The 23,771-nt window shown below is 32.6% G+C and overlaps 4 protein-coding genes and 1 pseudogene across 9 annotated transcripts; 2 read left to right on the forward strand and 3 right to left on the reverse strand.

Moving 5' to 3' along the window:
* Positions 1 to 5,767: 5,767 nt before the first annotated feature.
* LOC111308885 (transmembrane 9 superfamily member 1) lies at positions 5,768 to 12,201 on the forward strand. Of its 5 annotated transcripts, XM_022907558.2 has the most exons (12): positions 5,768 to 6,042; positions 7,457 to 7,649; positions 7,767 to 7,871; positions 8,593 to 8,610; positions 8,699 to 8,796; positions 8,880 to 9,032; positions 9,186 to 9,320; positions 9,418 to 9,584; positions 9,899 to 9,993; positions 10,091 to 10,464; positions 10,955 to 11,228; positions 11,676 to 12,201. In XM_022907558.2, exons 1-12 carry the CDS (start codon positions 5,944 to 5,946, stop codon positions 11,741 to 11,743), a joined length of 1,779 nt encoding a protein of 592 aa, XP_022763293.1. In that variant the 5' UTR covers positions 5,768 to 5,943; the 3' UTR covers positions 11,744 to 12,201. The 5 variants fall into 5 exon arrangements, with proteins under 5 accessions (XP_022763293.1, XP_089602532.1, XP_022763294.1 ...); XM_089746406.1 differs by lacking the exon at positions 8,593 to 8,610 and having other exon boundaries at positions 8,678 to 8,796; XM_022907559.2 differs by lacking the exon at positions 8,593 to 8,610.
* A 44-nt stretch (positions 12,202 to 12,245) lies between these two features.
* On the forward strand, positions 12,246 to 13,584 carry LOC111308891 (ferredoxin-like). The gene has a single exon (XM_022907565.2). The coding sequence runs from the start codon at positions 12,911 to 12,913 to the stop codon at positions 13,340 to 13,342; it is 432 nt and encodes a 143-aa protein (XP_022763300.1). The 5' UTR covers positions 12,246 to 12,910; the 3' UTR covers positions 13,343 to 13,584.
* Positions 13,585 to 13,734: 150 nt separating this feature from the next.
* Positions 13,735 to 19,181, reverse strand: LOC111308888 (MLO-like protein 4; annotated as a pseudogene). The gene is made up of 15 exons (XR_016329193.1): positions 19,047 to 19,181; positions 18,405 to 18,462; positions 18,028 to 18,246; positions 17,828 to 17,944; positions 17,305 to 17,365; positions 17,077 to 17,168; positions 16,568 to 16,642; positions 16,368 to 16,453; positions 15,716 to 15,765; positions 15,318 to 15,358; positions 15,020 to 15,190; positions 14,896 to 14,931; positions 14,681 to 14,748; positions 14,504 to 14,564; positions 13,735 to 14,216 (listed from the first exon to the last, which is right to left on the reverse strand). The product of XR_016329193.1 is annotated as an MLO-like protein 4 (transcript).
* A 1,222-nt stretch (positions 19,182 to 20,403) lies between these two features.
* Positions 20,404 to 21,261, reverse strand: LOC149519889 (uncharacterized). The gene has a single exon (XM_089751433.1). It carries the CDS (start codon positions 21,259 to 21,261, stop codon positions 20,404 to 20,406), a length of 858 nt encoding a protein of 285 aa, XP_089607559.1.
* Positions 21,262 to 21,300: 39 nt separating this feature from the next.
* LOC149519890 (UPF0481 protein At3g47200-like) lies at positions 21,301 to 22,044 on the reverse strand. The gene has a single exon (XM_089751436.1). It carries the CDS (start codon positions 22,042 to 22,044, stop codon positions 21,301 to 21,303), a length of 744 nt encoding a protein of 247 aa, XP_089607562.1.
* Between the last annotated feature and the right edge of the window lie 1,727 nt (positions 22,045 to 23,771).

Genomic DNA, 23,771 nt, shown 5'->3' on the forward strand with positions numbered 1-23,771 from the left:
AAATGTAATTTCTCAATTTTATATTTGAAATTGTTTTAAAATTTTTTATTAGAGTACTTTAAATACTAATTGGGATTAATATTTTACAAAAAAAAAAACGTTGAACAATCGTTGTTTCCCTTTTGTCTAAATTCATTCATCAACTTCACCGTCACGTCAACAAGAAAAGCACCACACCATATTTGTGGGTCTGTTTCAAATTTCCAATTGCAACAACAATTATCAATAACCAATCCATACATTTAATGGAAATCAATGATTAGGCTGGTAGTGGGCAGGTTGGTCCACAACCTACTTGATTATCTCTCCTCCAAGAGCGTGTCGATGAATTCCACATCCGCCAGTGGGAAAACCATCGTTCCCGAAAATCGCTCGCTGAAACGAATGAGGTAAGCATTGAAGAGAAATGAATGCAAGTGGGAGACAACCGGACAAAAAGAGAAGCCCACGCGTGGGACACATGCACTCGCGTCCTTCTCCATCTTTCCATTTCGATGGTAAACCATTTTATCAATGTGTCGACCATATGGAATGGAACCTGAGCTCGTGACATGTGTTATGGTCCTAACTCACCAAAATTTTTTGTAATTTTTATATAAAATAAAAGCAATCAATTTTAGAGCTTTAATACAAAATTTAAATATCATGAAGTTATTAAGAAATTTTATTGTTTTTAATTATAACTATAAAATTGCAAATGAAATCATATTATTTAATTGAAAATTTCAAGACATTTTTTTATTTTTTATAAATTAAAAATTTGTAATTATGTTTAAACTATGCTAAGATTTATTTTATAACTTTAATGGAATCAAATTCTAAGATTTTTATGGTATTAAAAATCATAATAGATAATCCATTCATTATAAAAATGATACATTATTTGTTTATATGGAAATGTCTTGGTAGAGTTAAAAAAAAAAAACCTAATATGATGATATAAATTGTTTTGGCTTGAGTATGGATGAAAAAACGTCCCATCTCTTTTTTTATAATGATTTTGGAGGAAGTTGTTATATTTGATGATTGGGTGCTTGGGGTCTGTTTTCTTGTTAATCCACGTCAAAACAATATTTTAAACGGGGCAACAACGAGATCTATTTCAAGTTTTCAACGTGTTTCGTTCATTTATGATGTATTTGACGTATAAAATTATAATAACATAAAATATAATTATAAATATAATTAAATTAAATAATATTATTTATTTTATATTTAATATATATAAATTAAATTAGCATAATTCATTTATTTGTTATAATTATCGTTTTAATTTATATAATTTAAATTATTAATATATTTTTTTAAAAATATAATAAAATATGTAAATTCAATTTCATGAATTAAAAAAAAAATTTTGAAGATTGAATTATTTTATATTAAGAGAATTATTAATCATTTTTTTAATTTTATGTATTTTTTATACAAATTAAATTAATATAAAATAATTATCATCATATCATATTCATTATTTTATACGTCAAATATGATCTTAAAATATTATATTATATTTATATTTAAATTAATTAATTCATATAATTAATTTTAAAAATAATATTTAATAAATTTAAATTTTAAATCCTAATATCTATTTTTTCATACTTCCAAATTAAAATCTCATTTACACAAAAATATTATATTTGGCTAAATTTTACTAGTTGAAAAGCAAGTGTGCCTCTCTCGTATACTAATAAGGACGAATTTATGATTTATATTCAAAGGGGGCAAAAATACATATAATATTGAATATATATATAAGTTAACTAAGATGCATAAAAAATTATTTTAGTATATATAAAAATAATATATTACAATTGCTCTCTACGATTTTTCATATTTTAAAAGCATTGTAAAATCTTTTCATTATTGACATTACAAAATATATCTTTCTTTATATATGTAACTAGACAATCAATTTTCATTATCGATATTACAAAATATATCTTTCTTTATATATGTAACTAGACAATCAATTTTCATTATCGATATTACAAAATATATCTTTCTTTATCTATGTAATTAAATAATCAATCATCCATGAATCTCCCATTCATTTGCACAAACAATTCTTCATAATTTTCATGGTAGAAAAAACTCTTTCAACTGATGTAGTCGAAATTTGTAACATCAAAGCTAATTCCATAAGTAACTATACCAATGGATACACAAAAGTTTTTTTGTCTCAACAAGTTTCATGGAAATATCACTAATACTTTTCAAACTTGTAAACTCATCATGAGATCTTAAATCAACAATGTAAATTTCAAGTAATTGTCAATAACAAGTAGCTCAATATTAAAAAATTATGCTGGATAAAATTGAGCAAGATGAATTAACTTTCCCATATAAAAAGTTATAAAAAAATCATAAGGATTTAAAGAAGCCACACAATGAAATAACTTCATATTAACATCATTAAAACAATTATTGAGCTATTGAAGTTGCATATCAATTACTGTATAAAACAACTCAACCCGATAATAATATAAATTTGTCATTGTTAAAGCATTGCATTGAGGTTTTCCATAAGTTACAAATATATCATCTATATTTGGGATGCCAAGATTGTTTGTCTCACAAAATATACAAAACCTCTTTATGCAAAAATTTTCATCCATCATCTCTTATTGTTTGCAGTCATTGCTTCACTACTTTTACTAATACCATCACATTTACAATATCTTGATCTCAACTTTGTAATGCCAATGATAATTCATTTGCAACTCCTAAGATATTTTTCATCAAATATTAGTTAAAACCAAAGTAAAAAAATTGAGTTGAATTTAACAAGGCAAAAGCTTCACCTTTTTGCTATAAGTTATTCCCATCGTTTACAATAAATTCAAGCACATCAATAATGAAACTAAACATAAGGATAAAATTTATCAAAATCTCATAATGCGAACCTCATCGTGTATCCCCTGTTTATTGGAAATTTATTTATTAGTTTAAAACCCTTCCCGTATAAAGTTCACCGATTCATAATACCTCAACAACTTATCAAGTTGTTTTTTCTTGAATAATCATCTTTTCATTTATATGAAGCCCTGACAATATTCATCACACTTGTCACGATGTTGAAAAGTAATATAATTTGAACATGATTCTTTACCACCACTACGAGTGTCAATTGAAGTTGATGAGTAAAACAATAAACATAATAAGCAAATGGATTATATTTCATGATCAAAGTTTTCAATCCATTGAATTCACCTTGCACGTTGCTTACAATACATAACCTTGCCCATGAATCATTGACATACTCAAATTATGCTTAGAGAATAATACTTTAATAGCTACTTTAAGTGACAAAACGGTTGTATCACTAACATGTATTATACCCATAAAACGTTAAATCATATGTCATTTAGAATCACATAGCACAAAGCAATAGTAGCTTGTTTTTTTTATTGAAACATCACGAGAGTCATCAAGTAAAATGAAAAATAATCCATTTTCAATATTTTTCATGATAGTATTAGTAGTCTCAATTGTTGCAGCACAAGCAATATCTTTTTTAATATCATGTGCTATTATTTTTTAATTTCTCGATACATTTTTCAATACAACACTATTGATAGTTTCATTATGATTGGTAAAAAATCTAAGAAGCTAAAAAAAATTTTCTTGATTATAAGAATTCTCAATTTCATCTATTCCACAAAATGCTAAACTTTGATATTAAAAAAAAAACGAATACAATCAAGTGTCGTAGTTAAGCAAATTTAATAATCTTTTCGTGCTTGATCATATTGTTTTGCACAAGCAAATTGAATTTTTGATTTAGCAAATCTTAACAACACTTCTAAGCTTTGTTATGAGCACTATCAAGACCTTAAACATTAACATTAAATCTTTCTTTCTTTCTTTTTTCAATTTGTAAATCAATTTGAAATAAAACAATATTACCTGCTTGCTTTCCAATATATGTTCTATAAATATAACAACACAAACAAAAAACAGCATCATTTTCTATGCTATATTTCAACCAAGTAGCATTATTTTTGAACTACGTAGTAATAAAACGATGTAATGCTTTTCCAATTTTTTTAAGAAAAAAATTATGTTCATAAGGTTGACAAGAAACTTTTTGCAAATAAGCTCTTCGAACTTTGTCTCTATCATTAGCATTATAGTCCAAAACTTTTTTTTGTGACCTAAGATTTGAAATAAGATTATCTAAATTTGATTCAACACAAACTTGCTTTGTACAATGTTGTATGCTACCAGTATTGATTCTATATAATTTTTCAAAAATTGACTTCCTCTTAATAAGATATTTTTTCATAACTAATTAAATTAAATAGTTTAGTTTGTGTAATTTATAAAAAATAAAAACACATATTCAAAATACAATTATGCATGTTAATGAAGCTCAACTGACCTTATATTTAAATATATATTAATAGAAATGCAATTCACATATTGTAACCATATTACTATGTAAGAAATTAGATAGAACTTCTAAATAATTTTATAATCTTCATATAAAAATTAATTTTTACCAAACTTAAAGTTATTAGTTGAATGAGTAATAACTAAAAAAATAAAGAAAAATATAAAACATACAAAATTTAAACATGACAAAAAAAATCAAATGCTATCAATAACATGAATACATGATCAAATTATTTCGTCAATATAACAAATTTTAAATAGTAAATAAATACTATATATAAAAATATATAAAAAAATTGATTGACTAATTATAAAAAATATAAAAAAAAACTTACTTAAATATCTTATTAAAAAAATAAAATAATCAACTTGTAATTTATTTATTTAGTTTAAAGACTTTTTTTTCTTTTTTAAATTTCTCTTCTAGTTCACCCTATTTTCGTTTAAAAACTTGAAAGTTGCAAAAGTAGGAAAAGATGGAGGAAAATGAAAATTGGTTAGTTTTTATTTACAAACAATTTTGTTTTTTTTTATTGACCTTAAAATAGTTTTTTATTTACACATTTATCACTTCCAATTAATGAAGTTTGACTTTTACATAAATTATATATATAATTTTTTTTTGAGTGAGAGCATTATAAATGAATTAAAATTTTTAAATACTTTTATAATATACTTTTAAAGAGATAAATATCATGAAAATAAATATATATATTGATTTAAAAACAATAACAAATATGTGCTATAATATTTTAATAATTTCAGTAGCATATTAAAAAAATTATGAAATATAAAAACAGAAATGATAAATCTCATTGTTACGATTTTTTTACGTATTAGAGGTTTTTGTTGTTCATTCTTAAAATAAATAAATTAATATTGTATGATAATAATAATCTTAAAATAAATTAATATTGTATGATAATAAATAAATCTCAGTACAAATTTTTGTTATTATTTTTTTAACAAAATCAGTAATACAGTAAAAAATGTTATTAATTTTATTAATTTCATTTTATTTTGATAGTTAATTAATTTTTAAATTAAATTAATGTCATTTACTCCTGATACTAATTCACTTGAAAATATCTTGTCAAAATTGATACTTCGGCGTTATTAATGTGCGGGCCGACAAAAGAGAGTAGCGTAAAAAGAAAGCAAGATGGGCCGGCCGGAGTTTTATGGTTAGCTAGCCTATCATCCGCAGATCTCTGGGCCAAATACCAGACCCATTAAACTGGTCCGTCCAAAGGGCATATACGTAATACAAATTACCCTTCACGTCTAATCATCGCCCAGACCGCCTGGCTACTGACCATAACATTAGAGAAACACCCTTAAATTTTAACGAAGCAAATTATAGAAGAGTGCCTTAGCCAAAAGTCACCAATCTAAGAAGGCAGGTCATGTGAGTTAAAAAAAAAGAATTTCTCTCCCAAATCTTTAACAAGATATAAAAACGAAAAGAAAGGGAGAGAACTCGGCAGCGTAGTGTTTCGAATCGGCATCCGGACCTTCAGATCCGAGCATCGTCGGTCGATCGCCATGTCATCCTCGGTCTTCTCCACCGTCCGATCCTTCTCGCATTTCGCCTTCGTTTTCCTCTTCCTCTCTCTCGCCTTCGCTTCCGAGTCAGATCACAAGGTAATCGCTCTTCTCATTCTTTTCTCAGCCCTACCTAAACAGTGACGCTTTAGATCTTGTCATTTTTGGTGTAATTCTTGCACGATTTTGACTCAGATCTGAACATTTTTTATTGTTAATTTCTTCTTTTTTGTTAGATTTAACTGTTGCCTTTGACTTTCGCAAATTCTTGATTTACGGGTCACTTGGGGCATACAAAATTTTGTCTATTTTGCTTTTATCAGGTGTAGGATATGGATCTCTGATGGATAGTCTTTTAATGTAAATAATCTATGAAACTAGTAGAAATCATTTACTTGATGTCTATATATGTGCTGTAAAGATTTGTATGCACGCTTAAATCGTACCATTTCCATGTTCTGTCTAGGCGGCTAAGTTACAGTTGAGGTAAGTCAGATTGTGGCGAAGATGGCATGGAGATGTTTTGCCTAATTTCATTCCTTCATGTGCTAAATATAGATTTTAGCATTTTCCATATATTCGTTTATTGAATTAATTATTACACTATTTTTTTACATTGATTTTCAATTGGGTCTGATGGGTTTGATTGGATCTGCTTGAAGGAGTTAGACAAGGTTCATTGTGTAAACTCGAGGATGTCTTTTTGTTTACATAATTAATATCCTACCCTTTTCCATTGTAGGAGGCTAATGTACATTGAGTATTAAGCTATATTAATTGACTTTTTATAATAGCTGGTAAAATGTCTAAACTGGGAATGATTTGAAAGAATATTATCAATAGTTGAGTTCCCTTTTTGTTTTTCCATCTTTTCATGCCTGGGTTGCAAGATTCACTTTCCTTACTAAGTAGAAGGTCGTGCATTCCTTCAATTTTCTGGGAGAGTAGATTGAAAATTTGTTTATGCAATTCTTGATGATTGATATTGAGTCAATAAACGGTCAGGACTTGACCATGTAATTTAATATGCAGTCTAGAACTGACATATCAGTCTAAGCATTACAAGCTGGATTAGACATATCTGCAGCCACAATTTATCAGTCTATTCGTTATCAAATTCACTTATCAGCTAGATACCAGTTGCCAGGCAAATTGTCTTACTGCATTATCTTTGTTCGTAAATTTTACTATTGGTGATTGGTAAGTCGAGTATTTGAATTTCATGGATTTTAGTGTTTGGGGTCTAGGCTTCACAGACTTTCTTAAACTATCATTCTGAATGCCAATCCATCTTGAGAATAGTGTTTCGTCTTCCTATCCTGCGCTCCTTGTTTTCAAATCACATTTCTTCTTAATGAGAACTTACGATTATAATCGTTCTTCTAATTTGTGTTTGATATTTAGATTCGTTCTTGTATATTGTTATATTTCTATAATATTTTTTTTGTTGTGTTTATGTGCTTCAATAGCCATGTGTAACTTTTATCGACTCTCCTCTTGTTTTTCCTTGCAGTATCAACCAGATGATCCAATTACCCTTTGGGTGAATAAAGTTGGTCCATACAACAATCCACAAGAAACATATAACTATTACAGTCTTCCATTTTGTCATCCTGGTACCAATCCTGCTCACAAATGGGGTGGTCTTGGTGAGGTCCTTGGTGGAAATGAACTGATTGATAGCCACATTGATATAAAGTTCCAAAGTACGGGTTTTTTCCTTGTTAGACTCTTAATTCAATCACTGTAATTTCTTTAATAATTATTTTCGAAGTGTTTGACTTTTATATTCTTTCTTCTGCTCCTTTTTGATTCTTGAACAGAGAATGTGGACAAAGGTACTATTTGCCAACTGGAACTTGATGAAGCAAAAGTCAAACAGTTCAAGGATGCAATTGAGAACAGTTATTGGTTTGAATTCTTTGTGGGTATGTTTAGCTTTTCATTCTTTTATCTAAAAGTAGTAAGTGCACTCAAATAGAGCTACAAAAATATTGACACTTGACAGCTCAGTTGAGTAGTGAAAAGCCCAGGATCTGAAAGCATCGGAAGCTTGGATCTCTTGATAGAATAATAGGTGTTGCTCTGTTTGGTGATTGGTAGTTGTGGCAGCCAGTAAAAAATCTGATACCGGTTATGCCATTGGGCTGAGCATACTCCATAATGAACAGAATAAAATGTTCAGTGCCTGTTGGGGATTACAAGGAAATTTATGGAGACATAGTGGATGCTGGGCATGGATAAGTTACAGCTACATTACATGCATTGACTCATGTAATAGATGAAAATGATTTTTATGTGCACTTGTGTTTGGTAAAATTGGCCTACAAGGTTTCTCCTCCCTGTGATCTAGAGCTAGATAAATACTGGTATCAATCATACCTGTGATCTAGATCTAGATCTAGATAAATACTGGTATCAATCACCAAGTTCTCATATAATAATCACCTAATCACCTAGGTTTTCTTTTTTTTGCTTCATGCAAAGAGAACAATGGTTTCTTATCTGTTGTACCAATATCTAGATAAATACTGCTATCAATTATCAATTATTTTGTCTATATGGCTTACTTTGTTGGAGCACTTAGTCTATATTCCTTACATTTTTGTTGATGGCATGTTCGTGCTCTTCATGATGCTGAAAGTTCAGATGATCTGCCTTTGTGGGGTATGCATTTTTCTACTTCCTGTTCATTTATCTGGTCTAGTAATCCTTTTATAGCTTGTTTCTGAAGAATTTATCTTTAACTTTTTAGGCTTTGTTGGCGAGCTGCATCCTGATAAGAACAGTGACAATGGCAAGCATGTTCTCTACACACATAAGAATATCATTATTAAATACAATAAGGATCAGGTATGTGGTTCCTGACATATATATGACTTCCATTCCATATTTTGGAATCTGCTGCTGTTATTAACTGCACTTTGATCTTGCAGATTATTCATGTAAATCTCACTCAAGAGAGTCCAAAGCCACTGGAAGCAGGGAGAATATTGGACATGACATACTCTATCAAATGGATTCCAACTAATGTAACTTTTGCTCGTCGCTTTGATGTTTATTTGGACTATCCTTTCTTTGAGCACCAAGTAAGTAGCGTTATTGGTGATAGTTTTCTTTATGAGATTCTTTTTTGTTGCTTGTGCAACAAAATATTTCATTTATCTTCACAAGTCTTGCATTAGGTTGTTATGTTTTCTTTTAATTTTCCAAGAGCTCTAAATACATATTGCAATATGCAGATCCATTGGTTCTCTGTTTTCAATTCATTCATGATGGTTATCTTCCTCACTGGTTTGGTGTCAATGATCTTGATGCGAACTCTGAGAAATGACTATGCAAAGTATGCTCGGGAAGATGATGATCTGGAAACTTTGGTGATAATACCTGGACCCTTTCTTTTTTCTCTTCTCGAAGGAAAGTTCTGTTTTCTGAAAATTCGTATTCTCCTTGCTATTTCACCTATGTTCTCAGGAAAGGGATGTGAGTGAAGAGTCTGGTTGGAAACTTGTCCATGGTGATGTTTTCCGGCCTCCTCGCAATTTGGTTCTGCTTTCTGCTGTTGTTGGCACAGGTGCTCAGCTAGCATTGCTTGTTCTCCTTGTCATCTTATTGGCCATTGTGGGAACGTTGTATGTCGGGTATGTTGAAAAGCTAGTATGAAATCCAAAATTTGTGAGAGCTGTGAACATATTTATTTATTTCTCTGCCTCTCTTGGACACCACTTTTATGCATATAAAGTCAAGCATAGTTCTTGGAGCTCTCCATAGGATCCCCCTTTATGATGCCTTCTATTTTATGAGCTTTTTTATGTATAGCATTGTCAAATTTGACTGTAGCGTTTTATTTTTCCCCTCATTTTTAATTCGTACTGTGATCCACTTTGTTATTTGGTATTGGCATTTCATCTTTTAGCTTTTTGACTAGTTCTCATATACTGATTATTTGGTTCAGGAGGGGAGCAATTGTCACTACTTTTATATTGTGTTATGCTTTTACATCATTCATTTCTGGTTATGTGAGTGGTGGAATGTACTCACGCAATGGGGGTATGTGCTTCATCCCTTAGCCTCACTTGTTTTTGTTCCCTGTCCTTGTGGATCTTTCATTCTAAAAAGGTTGGATTTATTGTTTTTCTCTTTTCAGGTAAAGGTTGGATAAAGTCAATGATCCTTACAGCGTCTCTGTTCCCATTTATGTGCTTTGGGATTGGTTTCATCTTGAACACAATCGCTATATTTTATGGATCTCTAGCAGCTATTCCTTTTGGTACAATGGTGGTTGTTTTTGTAATTTGGGCTTTCATTTCATTCCCCCTGGCTCTTCTTGGTACAGTTGTTGGAAGAAACTGGAGTGGTGCTCCCAATAACCCATGCCGTGTGAAGACCATCCCTCGCCCAATTCCAGAGAAGAAATGGTATCTTACACCCTCCGTGGTCTCTATGATGGGAGGACTTCTGCCTTTTGGCAGCATATTCATTGAAATGTATTTTGTTTTCACATCCTTCTGGAATTACAAGGTGAAATTCTTTATCCTATGTTTTAATTGCTTGATGATGATTTAAGCAAGAGCATCCTGGGAGATTGAATCATGTTTGCAATTCTTTTTACAAAATATTTTGGTTGATAATTTGCCTGGTTTTGGGAGTCCTAAATTATTTGGATGTATGTCGTTTAAAAGCATAATAGGTGTTGCTATACTCCATAACGCTATGTTCATGTGCACCTATGTCTTGACTGTATGGAGACCGCCTTAATGTATGAAAATACATCTAATTTGTGTGCCAATTATGTACCATCTGAAGAGAGTTAGAAAAATATAAACAAACTCAAACTGGTGGAGCAGTCTTTATGTTGTACAGACAGGAAATAGCTAAATGTTATTTTACTTTTTAATGTATCGATGAGTGATGACTACTAGAACATAGTCTTCATTTCTCTTATATGACATGGAAATTGCGCATCCATATTATAGTAATTTCAGATGCAATAAACCTTTTTGTTTTGCAGGTTTATTATGTCTATGGTTTTATGCTGCTAGTCTTCCTGATTCTTATCATTGTAACGGTTTGTGTGACAATTGTGGGGACATATTTCTTGTTAAATGCTGAAAACTATCACTGGCAGTGGACGTCGTTTTTCTCTGCTGCCTCAACGGCAGTCTATGTGTATTTGTACTCTGTTTACTACTACTATGTGAAAACCAAGATGTCAGGCTTCTTCCAGACCAGCTTCTACTTTGGATACACTTTGATGTTTTGTCTTGGTTTGGGAGTCCTCTGTGGTGAGTTTGAAATATATAAATAATCTATCATATTTGTAAATAAGGTTATCCAGCCTTTTTATGTGCTCAATCCAAATAAGCATTTTCTCTCATGGCTTATTCTGTGGAACATGGAGTATGTCCTTAATCTTGTAATGCTTCTGTCTATTTTGAAATTTGCCCAAAATATTCTTGATTGTTTTCCTTGGTTGAAATTTTGGACAGTTTTGTTGAATTAATTGTAAATATTAAAAATACAGGATTTTGCAGAATATCAAGCATTTTTGTAGCGTTTTTATTGAAAGGGTTTTGGGGGGTTGTGGTGTTATAAAGAATGGATGGTTGCTTGTTTATTTTACCTTTTGCTGTTTAACACTGTTTGTTTTGTGCCCGATAGTAGTGGAGTTTTATGGCATCTCTTGTGTCTGCTTCATGTGGGTTTTTGATTATTTTCCTTTCAATACGCAGGAGCTGTTGGTTATCTTGGTTCTAATTTGTTTGTAAGGAGGATCTACAGAAACATCAAGTGTGACTAGAACTTTGCTGTAGGAACATAGAACCGTTTGGTGCTTCAGGGAGCATTTTTAGTTTTTGAGGCAATAAACGTTGAGAGGAAGCCTCTGGTCAGATATAGGAGACCCAGCAAAGCCTACAGGTGAAATCCCAGGGTTTGACGGTAGGGATGTATTCTTGGTTATGTGGACTAGGGGAAGCCCTGAGGTTTTTGTTTTGCTTTTTTTTTTTTTACCCGGCTGTAATTGCAAGCCCTGATTTAGAATTCAGATATTGTTTTATAATTCCGAAGCTAGTTAAAATGTTAAGACTCTTGTATTTTGTTATACTTTTGTCCTTGATCCCTTTGCCTATAGATATGTCCTGTGTGAGAGCTGATGGTTAAATTCCCTTAGGATTTTTTATCCTATTTGCACCTTTTTTTTTTGGGATAAGGAACTTATCAAGGAATTCAGTAAATGGTTTCTCATTTCGTTGTTTATTTGCAGTACTAAATTTTTATTCGAGGTTTCAATGTCTGCCAAAAAAAGAAAATGCGGAAGCACTGGGAGAAGAATAAAATAATTTTTTGTATGTCCTATCGATGAATTAAATCCTCTAGAAGCCGAATGATGCAGAAAGATGGCGTGCGGTTGTGTTGTATTTCCTTTTACTTAATTTATGGTGTGACCTTGGCCGAGGGTAGCATTTGGTGTCTTCAAAAGTTCAACATCACTGCATAATTTGATGCGCTTTGCACCATAATCTAGTGGTAATAAACATTCGGTGTTTCAGCGAGCCCAAAAATTTCCAACGATATAAAAGATAGGGTTATATGGTTTAAAATTGTTTCTTATGACTCATGTTTTTACGAGAAGACCTTGGTACGTAGTCGTATTGGTACTTCCAGTAGAGCCGCCAAAAGCAAATGGTTTCTCTTGGACAAAATGCCAAGGGAAATACCGTCAAAGGATCGTGGCAACCACTCTCACCAATTAATGATGAACACCTTTCGTGGTAATGATAAAAAGATAATTCAAACCACGGTGTTCGCCACGTGGCAGATAGCTCCATGCCACTTCATCCCCTACTTTTCCTAGCCAGGCTTCCCCACAATCCTCCCGGCTATCAATACGGCTGCTCTTCCCAACTCCCATTAGCCTGCTGCACCATATACCGCATTCTCACTATCTTTCCCCATTACACTGAAAATGGCTTCCACCGCGTCTCTCACAAATGCCGTGGTCAGCACCTCCTTTGTCCGCCTCCAGCCGGTGACACGCTCCCTTCCTAACTTTAGGCAGGCTCTTTTTGACCTAAAAGCCCAGAGAGGGAGCCGTCTTACTATGGCTGCATACAAAGTAAAGCTGCTCACGCCTGAAGGATCTCTAGAATTTGAGTGCCCAGCAGATGCCTACATTCTTGACCAAGCTGAAGAACAGGGTATTGATCTTCCATACTCATGCAGGGCTGGTTCTTGCTCTTCATGTGCTGGAGTAATTAAGGAAGGTAGTGTGGATCAGTCTGATGGTAGCTTCCTTGACGATGACCAGATAGCTGGTGGTTTTGTACTCACTTGCGTCGCTTACCCAACAAGTGATGTTGTCATTGAGACACACAAGGAGGAAGCCCTCACCGGTTAAATATAAACTGGTTTAACTAGACTATGATCTTTTCTTTTCTTGTTCTGTTTTTCTGTTGCTTTTATTGGTTTGCTTTAGTCTGGCCAAGGGGATGCTACTGTTTATGTCCCTGAATGAGCTAGTTACAAGTTTTAAGGTTTTTGTTCATTTGTAGTCACAAATGAAATTGTTGTAGCCCTAATAATCTTATATGTTTCACCCAGAATATCTAATTGCAACATGAACTGCCAGTGAGCTCCTATTACTTTCCTTTTCGGATTGAATTCCGGGTGAAAGACAATGGGCAAAAGCTGTATAACCAGAACTCATTTACCAAAGTTCAAGCAAGTTCGACAATCGCTTGAACAGAAAAATGATTTTTTTCTGACACTATTAATTTAATAAGTCTTTTATCCAAAAAACATTCAGGTCCTTTGGAACAACTCAGATAGAGTAATAATATTCATGTCATTTGAAACAACTCATATAGGGTTTCGACCTTCCCTTGTTTTGCAATGCTTCCATTGTCTTCTTCATCGATGGTCCGGGGTTGTGATGTATTAATGTTTATAGACTCAGATAAATAGCCAGCCAACCGTGATGAGTATTCACCTTAGGCAGGGTTGGAAGTCCCAAGAATGGCCTCCGCCTGTTCCGAGGATGTTATAGTTACCTGATTTAGTGACTCCATGGAGGAGCTTCTTGATAAAGTGCCTGATGCAACTGTGATTTCATCCATCTCATCATCAATTATTGGTTCGAGTGAACACACAGATCTTGCAGTTTGTGAGTGCACAGATTCTCGTTTAGATTTCTCTTTTACTCTTTTACACCAACTATGAAGTGATTCTCTTACACTCTAAGCAACCAAGGCTTTCTTACATCGGGATCCCATCTGAAACCATCAAGAGTTGAAATCTTAGCATATCACGCAGTTCAAAGAAAGCATGTAGTGTAACTCTTTTTATCATGCAAAAACAATAGCCTAAAACAAGCACATTGGTGAAGCAAAAATAGTGAAAGATAACAATGGAGCGCAGGGATGAAGAACTTCCAGGAAAAGCTACGAAATTACATCAAAAGAGATGCATGCAGCAAGGAGGAACAATTGTCCAAGTTACTTGTCAGGTTCGTACAAGGAAACACGCAATTTAATGAAGAGTGTTAAAGACTGGGAAAAACCTGTGTAACAATGACATTCAAGGGCACTGCGACATAGCTACTCCAGAACTGAACAAGAACCCTGCATTTAACAAAATTAAAACCACATTATAGTCAAAATATTTTTATGTTTTTCAGTAAAGAAGTTATGGATGTTTACTAAACCTGCATTGAAACTCTAATTGAAAAAAAACGTACCCAGAAATCAATCGAAAGATTATCATAAGATGATTTTCCATGAAGCATGCCCTTTGCTCAAGTCCCCACTAAACAAACGGATAATAGAAAGAAAAGACTGCTTAAAATACCACAAAAGAAGAAGCAGCACTCCTGCATATTGCATGCAACAAATTTATTTGCCATTGAATGGAAGGCCGGTAGGGAGAACAAAGAGATAGAAAGGTAAATCTTACCAATGACCAGATAAAGGTTGCCATCTCAAATGCATTCTGCATGAACAGGAACGAGGAATAAAATCAGATATAGATACTAATCTGAATTACACATGAGAGATTGAATGTAAAGCATGGGCTTTACCTGAAAATTGATAAACTGTATCAACCTGAGTAATATCTCTGGTTTTCCAAACCACAACAAATCATCACGTGGTTTGACTTGTGCTCCGATAGGTGGACCAGTTTGTTACTTAATTTCAAGTGCTAATGAGGAAACAACATGCTGAAGTTTTGTCCCAACCACCATCACAAGCTTTGACATTTGAAACAATTTTGTAAGACATACACTACGCTAATCATTCCTCTTTCAATCATTAAAAGCAACAAAAATTTTCTATCTTTTTCTGAAATAGATTGCCAGCAAGAGTCAGTACACTTACAAGAGCAGGGATGAAAGAGAGCCAGAAGTAAATATTCAATCCTGCAGCACATAAGGCAGAAAAAAAGGTGGAAACAGGATAAAAATCCGGTTAAAAGTAAATGGCAATCTTGAAATATTGACAGCCAACTTTCTCCTTAACTTATTATCAGTATGCCTGAACAGGCCCTTTTATTTTTTTGGAACAATTTTGGTTTTCTCGAGTATGTAAAATAGGACAGAGGATAATTTTTTGGGAACAATCCTAGTCTGATGTTTCTGTAAAGAATTCATCGGGTCAGAAGAAATTGTCTTCAATCAATCTTCATTTGTTCAGTTTACGAACTTGGGAATCTCAAAAAGTAAACCAAAACACATATAAAAGAAACAAAAAGAGAATTTTAAAATTTGACTAGTTACCATGAATATTTACAAAAATGCAAGCTATAGCATATCCCCAAAGTTGCCAGCTACAAAACCAAAACACAATTCTGTTACAAACTTACAATTGAGTTTCATCAGAAATTTTAGAGTTATCGACAAGTATCTAATGAATTTCTTCAAAATAGACAACCTGCGATGAAACATTGCAAGCAAAATAGGATCCAAAATAGCACTAATTGTAGTTCATTTGTTTCTTTCAGTAATATGTTTTCCATTTTTCTCCAGCCTGTACGGCGTCTATCTTACTCCATCTCTCTTTCTAATATATCATACTATTTTTTATTCTGATCTTCTCATTTATGATTACAAATTAACATGGCAACATTGGCATTATTTATTTGATAGCCTTTTGTCTTCTTCTTCAAAAGCACTAGCTTATTCATAAAGCAGCATTATGAAATTAGGTGAAATAATTTTGCTGAATAGCTTTTCTGAAAGACAAAGAAAATTTGATGGAACTTGTGTTTTCATTGGAATACTTCCCTTGATTTGTTATGATACACTCAACTTCCTTTAATAAAATTTTCTTCCTATCTTTGGAATATTACTGTCAAACTTAATCAATTACTTAAAAGCCAATCATAGGATATAGGTTCAAAATTTATGTCCAATTTGTATTAGCACTTACCTAATACCAAGAATGCCATGAAATTCATCTTCCATGCTTCAAACCATATATTTATGGAAATTATAAGAAAGTGGTAGCTTGTGCTTCTGGAAAGAAAGTCCATACAAATAACAGTAGAATATATAACTTAAAATATATAATAAGAACCATCCAATAGCAAGATGAGCAAAATAGATAAGTAAGGGAAAATAGATACTCACGGTAATGAAACCCAGACGTAGTGCCAGGTAATCTGACTTCCTCACAGAGCTCTTAAATTGTCGTAGAAAGCAAAGATGCATGTACAGACCACAACCAACTAGTAAAAGACACAAATCAAACAATATCAAAATTCGAAAGAAAGGGGATGGAGATAAAAGAAGAAAGCTGCAATGGACTATTATTGTGAGATTGAACAATATAAAACTCAATGCTGGTTAACATTATTGAGTTATGGGAAACACAGATATATGCTTGTGAGAAGTTAGGATCACCATTCCAGACAATATTTTTCTTGGAGCTACATGGATGTGGGGCAGGAATATGCCTTGAAAACTAAAAACAAACACAGCTTAAAGCTTAAAAGTTGGATCCTCAGATAACAGAATTTTGAGCTTAATTACCAGACATTTCACCATTAAGATTCAAACAAGAGGTGCAAAGCAATATAAAGAGGAAAATATCACCGAGTAAGGAAGATGCAGAATATATAGTTGAGCATGAAAATCACCATCCAAATGAGAATTGGACTCCTGCTCCATGGATGAGATGTGTGATGGAAAACAAAGGTAGAATGTCGCCTTATCACCATGTTTCTCTTTGCTATGCCAAAAGGAAATCATAATTGGAAAAACTAATATTATTGAATATATGTTGCTAAAAAAATACCAATGAAAAAGCGAAAAAGTTGTTTGAAGGAACGGTGCACGGCCATCTTTATTACAATTTCATTACATACCTTGTACACTTCCATCAGCTATGGAGCTGGCTTGGTTTTCCCATTTTCTCCAACCATAAATCTACATAAATGTGGAATGAAAAACTAAAACCATTATTCCAGTAAAGGAGGCATCACAGATCTCATAAAAATAAAATCATATAATATCCCTCTGTAGGCTGTAGCATTTCATAAGAATTAAGAATATATAAACAATGCAAATCCAACAAAACTAAGAAAAATCACCGTGTCACATACAAAATGATTGGAATGAATCTTCAAAGTCCTAAATCTAGCTACTTTTCAATTAGTCTTTTTCAGGCAAGAATGTGGCGACTTTTAACTTCCATAGAAAAATTTGGAATTTCAGATTCAATCATGCTTGCTATAACTTCTAGTTTATTTGAAACACAATCAAGGATGGTGTAATTTGTTTTCATCTAAGCAGAAATGCTCTCTAGTTCAGTTAATTCATATGCATGATTCTGTTAAGTAGCTTTAATTGATAACCCTACCAGTGGAATTGGAAAGATAGAGACTGCACCTTGCTCATAGCCAGGCCAACTGCCAGACAACTGTAGAGGACATGAGTGATGCCAAGAACAAACAAAAACCGGTGGAGTTGCTCAAGACTTTCTAATGACACGAATGGTTCGCGACCCTGCATTCAACCATTATCAGTGAGACATCTAATTCACTGATAATAAACTTACCGAAATTAAAACTAGATGAGTAGTAATATACCTCACCACATTGATGTGATGTATGAGTATTTAGTCCTTTCGGAGGAATAACAGTCTCATTTGAAGTGAGTACTTTCAAACAACACCTTATTTATGCCATAATCCAACTCAGAGCAAATATAGAAACGACTGGTGAAAAGAGATGAATTAACACAAATCTCAGATATCCCTCGTGCCCATTGTGCCAACAACAAGGATATAAGACCAAGCAGCATCAACTCTAACATGAAGAAAGGGAAAAAGAAAAAGTCACAACAAAGAAAATTCAAAATCTGATATCTTATCTCTCACTCCAGAACACCGGAACAAATCAAAGCCCAAAACAATGCTCAACCCTTAATCAACAGAGTATCTTACATTGATGAAATACTTACTCACCTGCCTTAATCTTCTCCAAAGAGGCAAACAAAGCTTTCCTCCTGGTCTTCTTTAACCACTAAACAGGATAAAATTCAAATTCATTAAACTGGCAAATTACTAAATTTTATAGTTTCCCAGATTCTCTCTTTGTTTCATCGGACAATGGGCATAAAATAGAAAGTGAAACGAAAATGCAAAGACCATATTCCTCATTGGTATTGTTTCCATTTATCAATAAACATAGCAACAGCAAACCCTATCACTGATTGTTTCCATTTACAGACAATCGAATATCAGTAATTGAAAATTCTGCTTCCCTGATTTTCCTTTACCCTTCTTTAGCTTCCTCCAAACCTTCTAAAAGTTGTCTCAACAAAGCATGTAGTGAGATGGATTCCAAAAGTATAAGTGACATAAAAGTTACAAGTGCAATTTCTTTCATGTTTTCCACAATTAGTCGGAAACCAAACATGACATATATATATAAATCCATAGTTACCTTCCCAAACCTTCTAAAAACATTTTCCAGTCCTAGCCAGATTGTCAACATGGAATGTAGGCCCCAAACTTAAGGAGAAAAAAAAAAAAAAGAAACAGTTTCTTTCATTTCAGTCACATACTTTCTCAGAACCCAAACAGAGTTACTAGAAAAATACTTACCTTTCCAAATCTATAAATGGAGCGTTCAACCAAAAGACAAACAAAAACCAAAACTGTAATGACACAAGCAACTGTATAAGTTGGAGTCTCCGCTAAAGACCTTCCTTGCCTTATCATCTTCTCCATTTTTCATACATCAACAAAAACCTCAACTTTCTCACTTCAATGCCAACACCAGTTTGTTCTAGAAGAAAAGAAAAAGGAAATCTTTGTAGAGAAAATGAAGAAACCAGTTGGCGGAAAGGGAAAGATCCAGGAAACAAGGAAGTGGGGGAAGAATAGTGGGTTCAAGGAAGTGAAACGTTTTCTCAACTTTACTCTTTTAGTTGAGAGAACATGGGAAGTGTTACAACATTAGTTTAATGTTTAATGTTTAGTCCTTGTTTGCGGTATCGTAAATAGACCCACCTTCGTTTTGCATTGAAATCGATCAATGCAATAATCGCTTTACCTACCACATGGGAAGGAGTTGTTTCTCATTTTTTGTTTCTCTTCCAACTTTTGAAGATTGTTACAGCTCAAATCAAATGTTGTCAACGGAGAAAAGAAATAAGAGGATTTGCAGCGATTGAAGATTCTAGAAAGGAAAGGAAGAGAGAAGAGTAAAGAAATTGAGAGAATTTACAGAGACGAAAGAGATTAAATTTTTAGAAATGCTGTTATGATATTCTTGTTTCACAACAGATTTCCTTTTACATCATTTTCTGCTCGGCAGTAAGCTCAGATAACTCTTTTGGTTGACTACTAACAAAATGCATCATCATCTCATTCTCGCAAATCACTAGTTAATAGCGAATTATGTATAAACTTGGGTTAGCTGAAAAAAATGTTTGATTGATTTTCTTTTTGTCTGATTTCTCTGTTTTCTTGCTTTTGTAGTAGGGACAATTGGGTTACAAAAAGTTTCGTAATTGTAGATAAAAATTAGCAGATCAATAGAAATCAGTAACCCTCTCAATACCAACTTCCTCTGATCCTACACTGCCAGGGGAAAGAATCAAAACCGGAGAGGACAAGACAATGATGATCCGTGTCACAAAATTCAATATAGCTAACAAGCAAAATAGACATGTCGATTTATTAGGCCACGAAATACAAAAGCTGGCAACATAACGCTCAGCAATGTTGCCGAGCGACTTTAGCAATGCGTAGTACAAGGCAGGAAAAAGAAAAGATTATACGAGTCATAACCACATTAACCTATTATCCAACATAATTGAAGGAATCCCCTTTTATTATCACTTATGCCCAGTAAGAAACCAAAAGTTGGAAAGATGGCGGTGTTGACGGTGTAGACGACCAAAATTTTCACGATTTTAGGGTGCCAAGAAACAGGTGCAAAGTAAAATAAAAGTCATCATAGATCAGTTGGTTGGTCGACTGGCAAAAGTTGCACCCTTGCCAAAAATTGCACCCATTCTGTCACATAATAATGAACTACTAATAGTATTAGTAGAAGGCAAGCAGATAATAATACGTTGAATATTGGCGCCCATTCCTTCACACTGATAGACGTGGTAAATATTTTTTCCTGAAACCTCTTCTTCAAACTTCCCAGAAAGGAGTCCCCGTGATGGTCTCTTATTTTCACCGATGTCTTCCATAGATAAGAATATCGAAAGTCATAATTGCCAATTTCCGTCCCAAGAAAGTAGGACATTTCCAACACTTTTTGATCATCGATGGAAAAGCTTGAGATGATTCCATTTGAACGTAGGAATTCAACGTCACTGACTGATGTAATGAGACAACGCATGAAAGAGACATGAGTAGTGGTCGGATATTTGGAGTTGCCATTAACGTTAGAATGACGTTCCCACAAGATGCAGTTTGCGAGGATTGTGGTAAAGAAGTCGTTGACGATTATGGGTGGGATTTCAAGTACTCCATTCTGGAAGTTGATATCCAAGAACGTATCACCTCTTCTTGGCTTGAACTCTAAACCTGCTAGGTGGAGTTCGTTTAGACTGTTAATGAACAGAGATGGATAATTTTGTTTTTGGTGGTTGATTCTGTCCATGGACTCTAAACTAGCATACTGTGATGACGATACTGATGGTTCGGATTGCATAGAGGGATGAGAATCCATTTGCTCTTGGTTGCTTGCTGCAAGGATTTTAAGATGGATAAACTCGTGAAACAGGTTGAATAAGTTGCGGTTAGTCGCTGGGATCGGTACATGGAGAGTTTTGACAAACAAGTCAAGCAAATGCATTGGTTTCACATGGTTAAATTTCCAGATGCAATAGAAGGATCAAGGGAAGGCTAGATTGAAAAAGTTCAAGGCCATAAAGGTTAAAGGAACTGTCACGGTTCCTTCATCGCTTTTGGAACAGTCATACAACAATTGAAGAACAAAAAAGGGAATTTGGTTGTGTGGCATAAGCAGGTCTCGAGCCAAAATTGGGATCTTCCATGGTTCAATTTTGGAGAAAATCTCATCTTCAGACTTCTCAGTTTTACAAAAATGGCGTAGAAGCTCAATTATGAAGCAACCATCAACTAACATTATTTCAACAAACTTGGGACGACTGACAAGCAAAGCCTCTGGCTCTGAGTAGCACTCTCTTGCGTGCTGTTCAAGTGCTCCCACCCCCTGTTCGACAAAGAAGCTTAAGTCTCTTCCTGTTCGAGATAGGAGTTTCTCAAGGAAAAAGTATTTGTATTGGTCAAGCTGATACTTGCTAACACGCCGATGATAAGGACCAATAGAAACCAACTGAGGCTTATAAACAAAATTATCAATAAGGAGTGTGAAAGACGAATCAGTTCTAAAGATGCATGGATACAGTGATGTTTCGTCGTTCAAGAAAGATGTTTCCTCACCTTCCGAAACATATCCTTCCTCAAATTGGTTCAGTTTATAGGTAGATGTTTCTTCATCAGATGCATCTTTTCTTTCAGGATCAAGGTTGGAAAAGCTGATTTCTTGACATTGAGTTCGTAGCTTGTAATAGGTCCTCTCTATCTCTGCTTTCAGTTTCCGGTGCTCTTCCATATTCTCCACCCAAAACCCTTTTTTTTATGGACTCTTAGCAGAAGATTTTAAATAGAATTTTTAATGATAGATGTTTGCATAAAAAAATTGTTTTACACAAAAAAAAATTTGCTTGACAGGAAATAAAATTTCCATTGGGCCGAAACTAAGTAGATTACTTTTTGTTTGACCACCAATAGAGTTTTTTGTTTGGTGGCATTTATTTAACGTTCAAAAACTTCTCACTGGATTCAATGAACATCAAATTCAACGAAATTAGATGGATGCTCGCGTGTCACGTTGGGATTTTTTTTTTTTTGGTCACTTTTATTTATTAGTTTTTTTATAAAATTTATTTAATTAAAAATTAAAAAGCGAAAGATAACAATAGTCTGGCAGGTGAATATTTTAATTATTCTCATATTCTTATAAATTTTATTTAATAAAATATAAAAATTTAAAATAATTTTTTTAAAAAGTAAAAAGGATAAAAATTAAAATATAAAAATATAAAAAAACTTAGAGAGTGACATAGACATTTCATTCAGTTTAAAATAAAATTTATTAAATTTAGATATCCAATAATAATTTTATTAATATAATATATATAAATTATATTAATAATAAAATATATTTGAGCCAGAATAAATCATTTTAAACACTCTTTCACCCTTATTTCGTTTCTTATAAAAAATTTAATCAGTCTTAATTTAATCTCGATTTTAAAAAAAAATAATCCTTATCAAATTAGTAGATTTGATAACTCATGCATTCATGTTATATAAAATACAAATAATTCATATAAATGTTATGTTTTATATAAAAATTATTTGTCACAATTCATGTCAATAGAAAATATGAAATAGATTTTTTTGTTTTGTTCAATTCATATATAATTTTTGTTAAAATTTTAAATTGTATAACCTTCATTTTTTTTTTGTATCATTTTACTATTGTGTCATCATGTTATATTTTAGATTACTAGGTCTATAAATCAAGATGAATCGAAACCTAGTAGATATAGATTATTTTGACATCTCTATCGATTAACACATTTTATTGCAAACTTTGTCTAATAAAAAATGCTAATAGAGCGCCACATGGACACCTCAATTGATCTTATTTTTTTCATAAAATTAATTTAATAAAAAAATAATAAACAAAAAGAAAAATAAAAAAAAAACTCATTGGAATACTACGTAGACATCCCAATCGAGTTTAATTTTTTTTTTAATTTGGATATCAAATAATCACTTTTTTAATAAAAAATTAAAAAATGAATAAAATAATAAAAAAGTAAAAAAAAAAGAGAAAAAAGAGTGATCATTTAGGACCATATAGACATTAAAATTGAATTTAAAATGTCAATATCTTAAATTAGGGTATAATATAATACATATATATGTAATTAAATTGATAATAAAATATATACTTTTATATATACCATTCGATTGTTTGAGGCAGGACACTTTAAATCCACTTTTGATTTTTTTTTTATTAAAATAAAAACAACTTGAATTGATTCGATAATAACTTTTACAAAAAGCTATCAAAACCTATCAAATACTAATTGCTTTAGGGTAAAGCACCTTAAATATGCTTTTGATTTCTTTATTTAAAAAAAAAAACTTAATTGAATTGATTTGATAACAATTTTTACAAAACGCACGTATCAAAATCTATCGAATGCTGATTGTTTTGCTATCCCTATCAAAAGGCTAATTTTGTTGTAAAATTGATCTCATAAA

This window comes from Durio zibethinus, chromosome 2 (assembly GCF_047325235.1).
Source record: "Durio zibethinus cultivar Kanyao isolate XHJ-2024 chromosome 2, ASM4732523v1, whole genome shotgun sequence".
Lineage (NCBI taxonomy): Eukaryota > Viridiplantae > Streptophyta > Magnoliopsida > Malvales > Malvaceae > Durio > Durio zibethinus.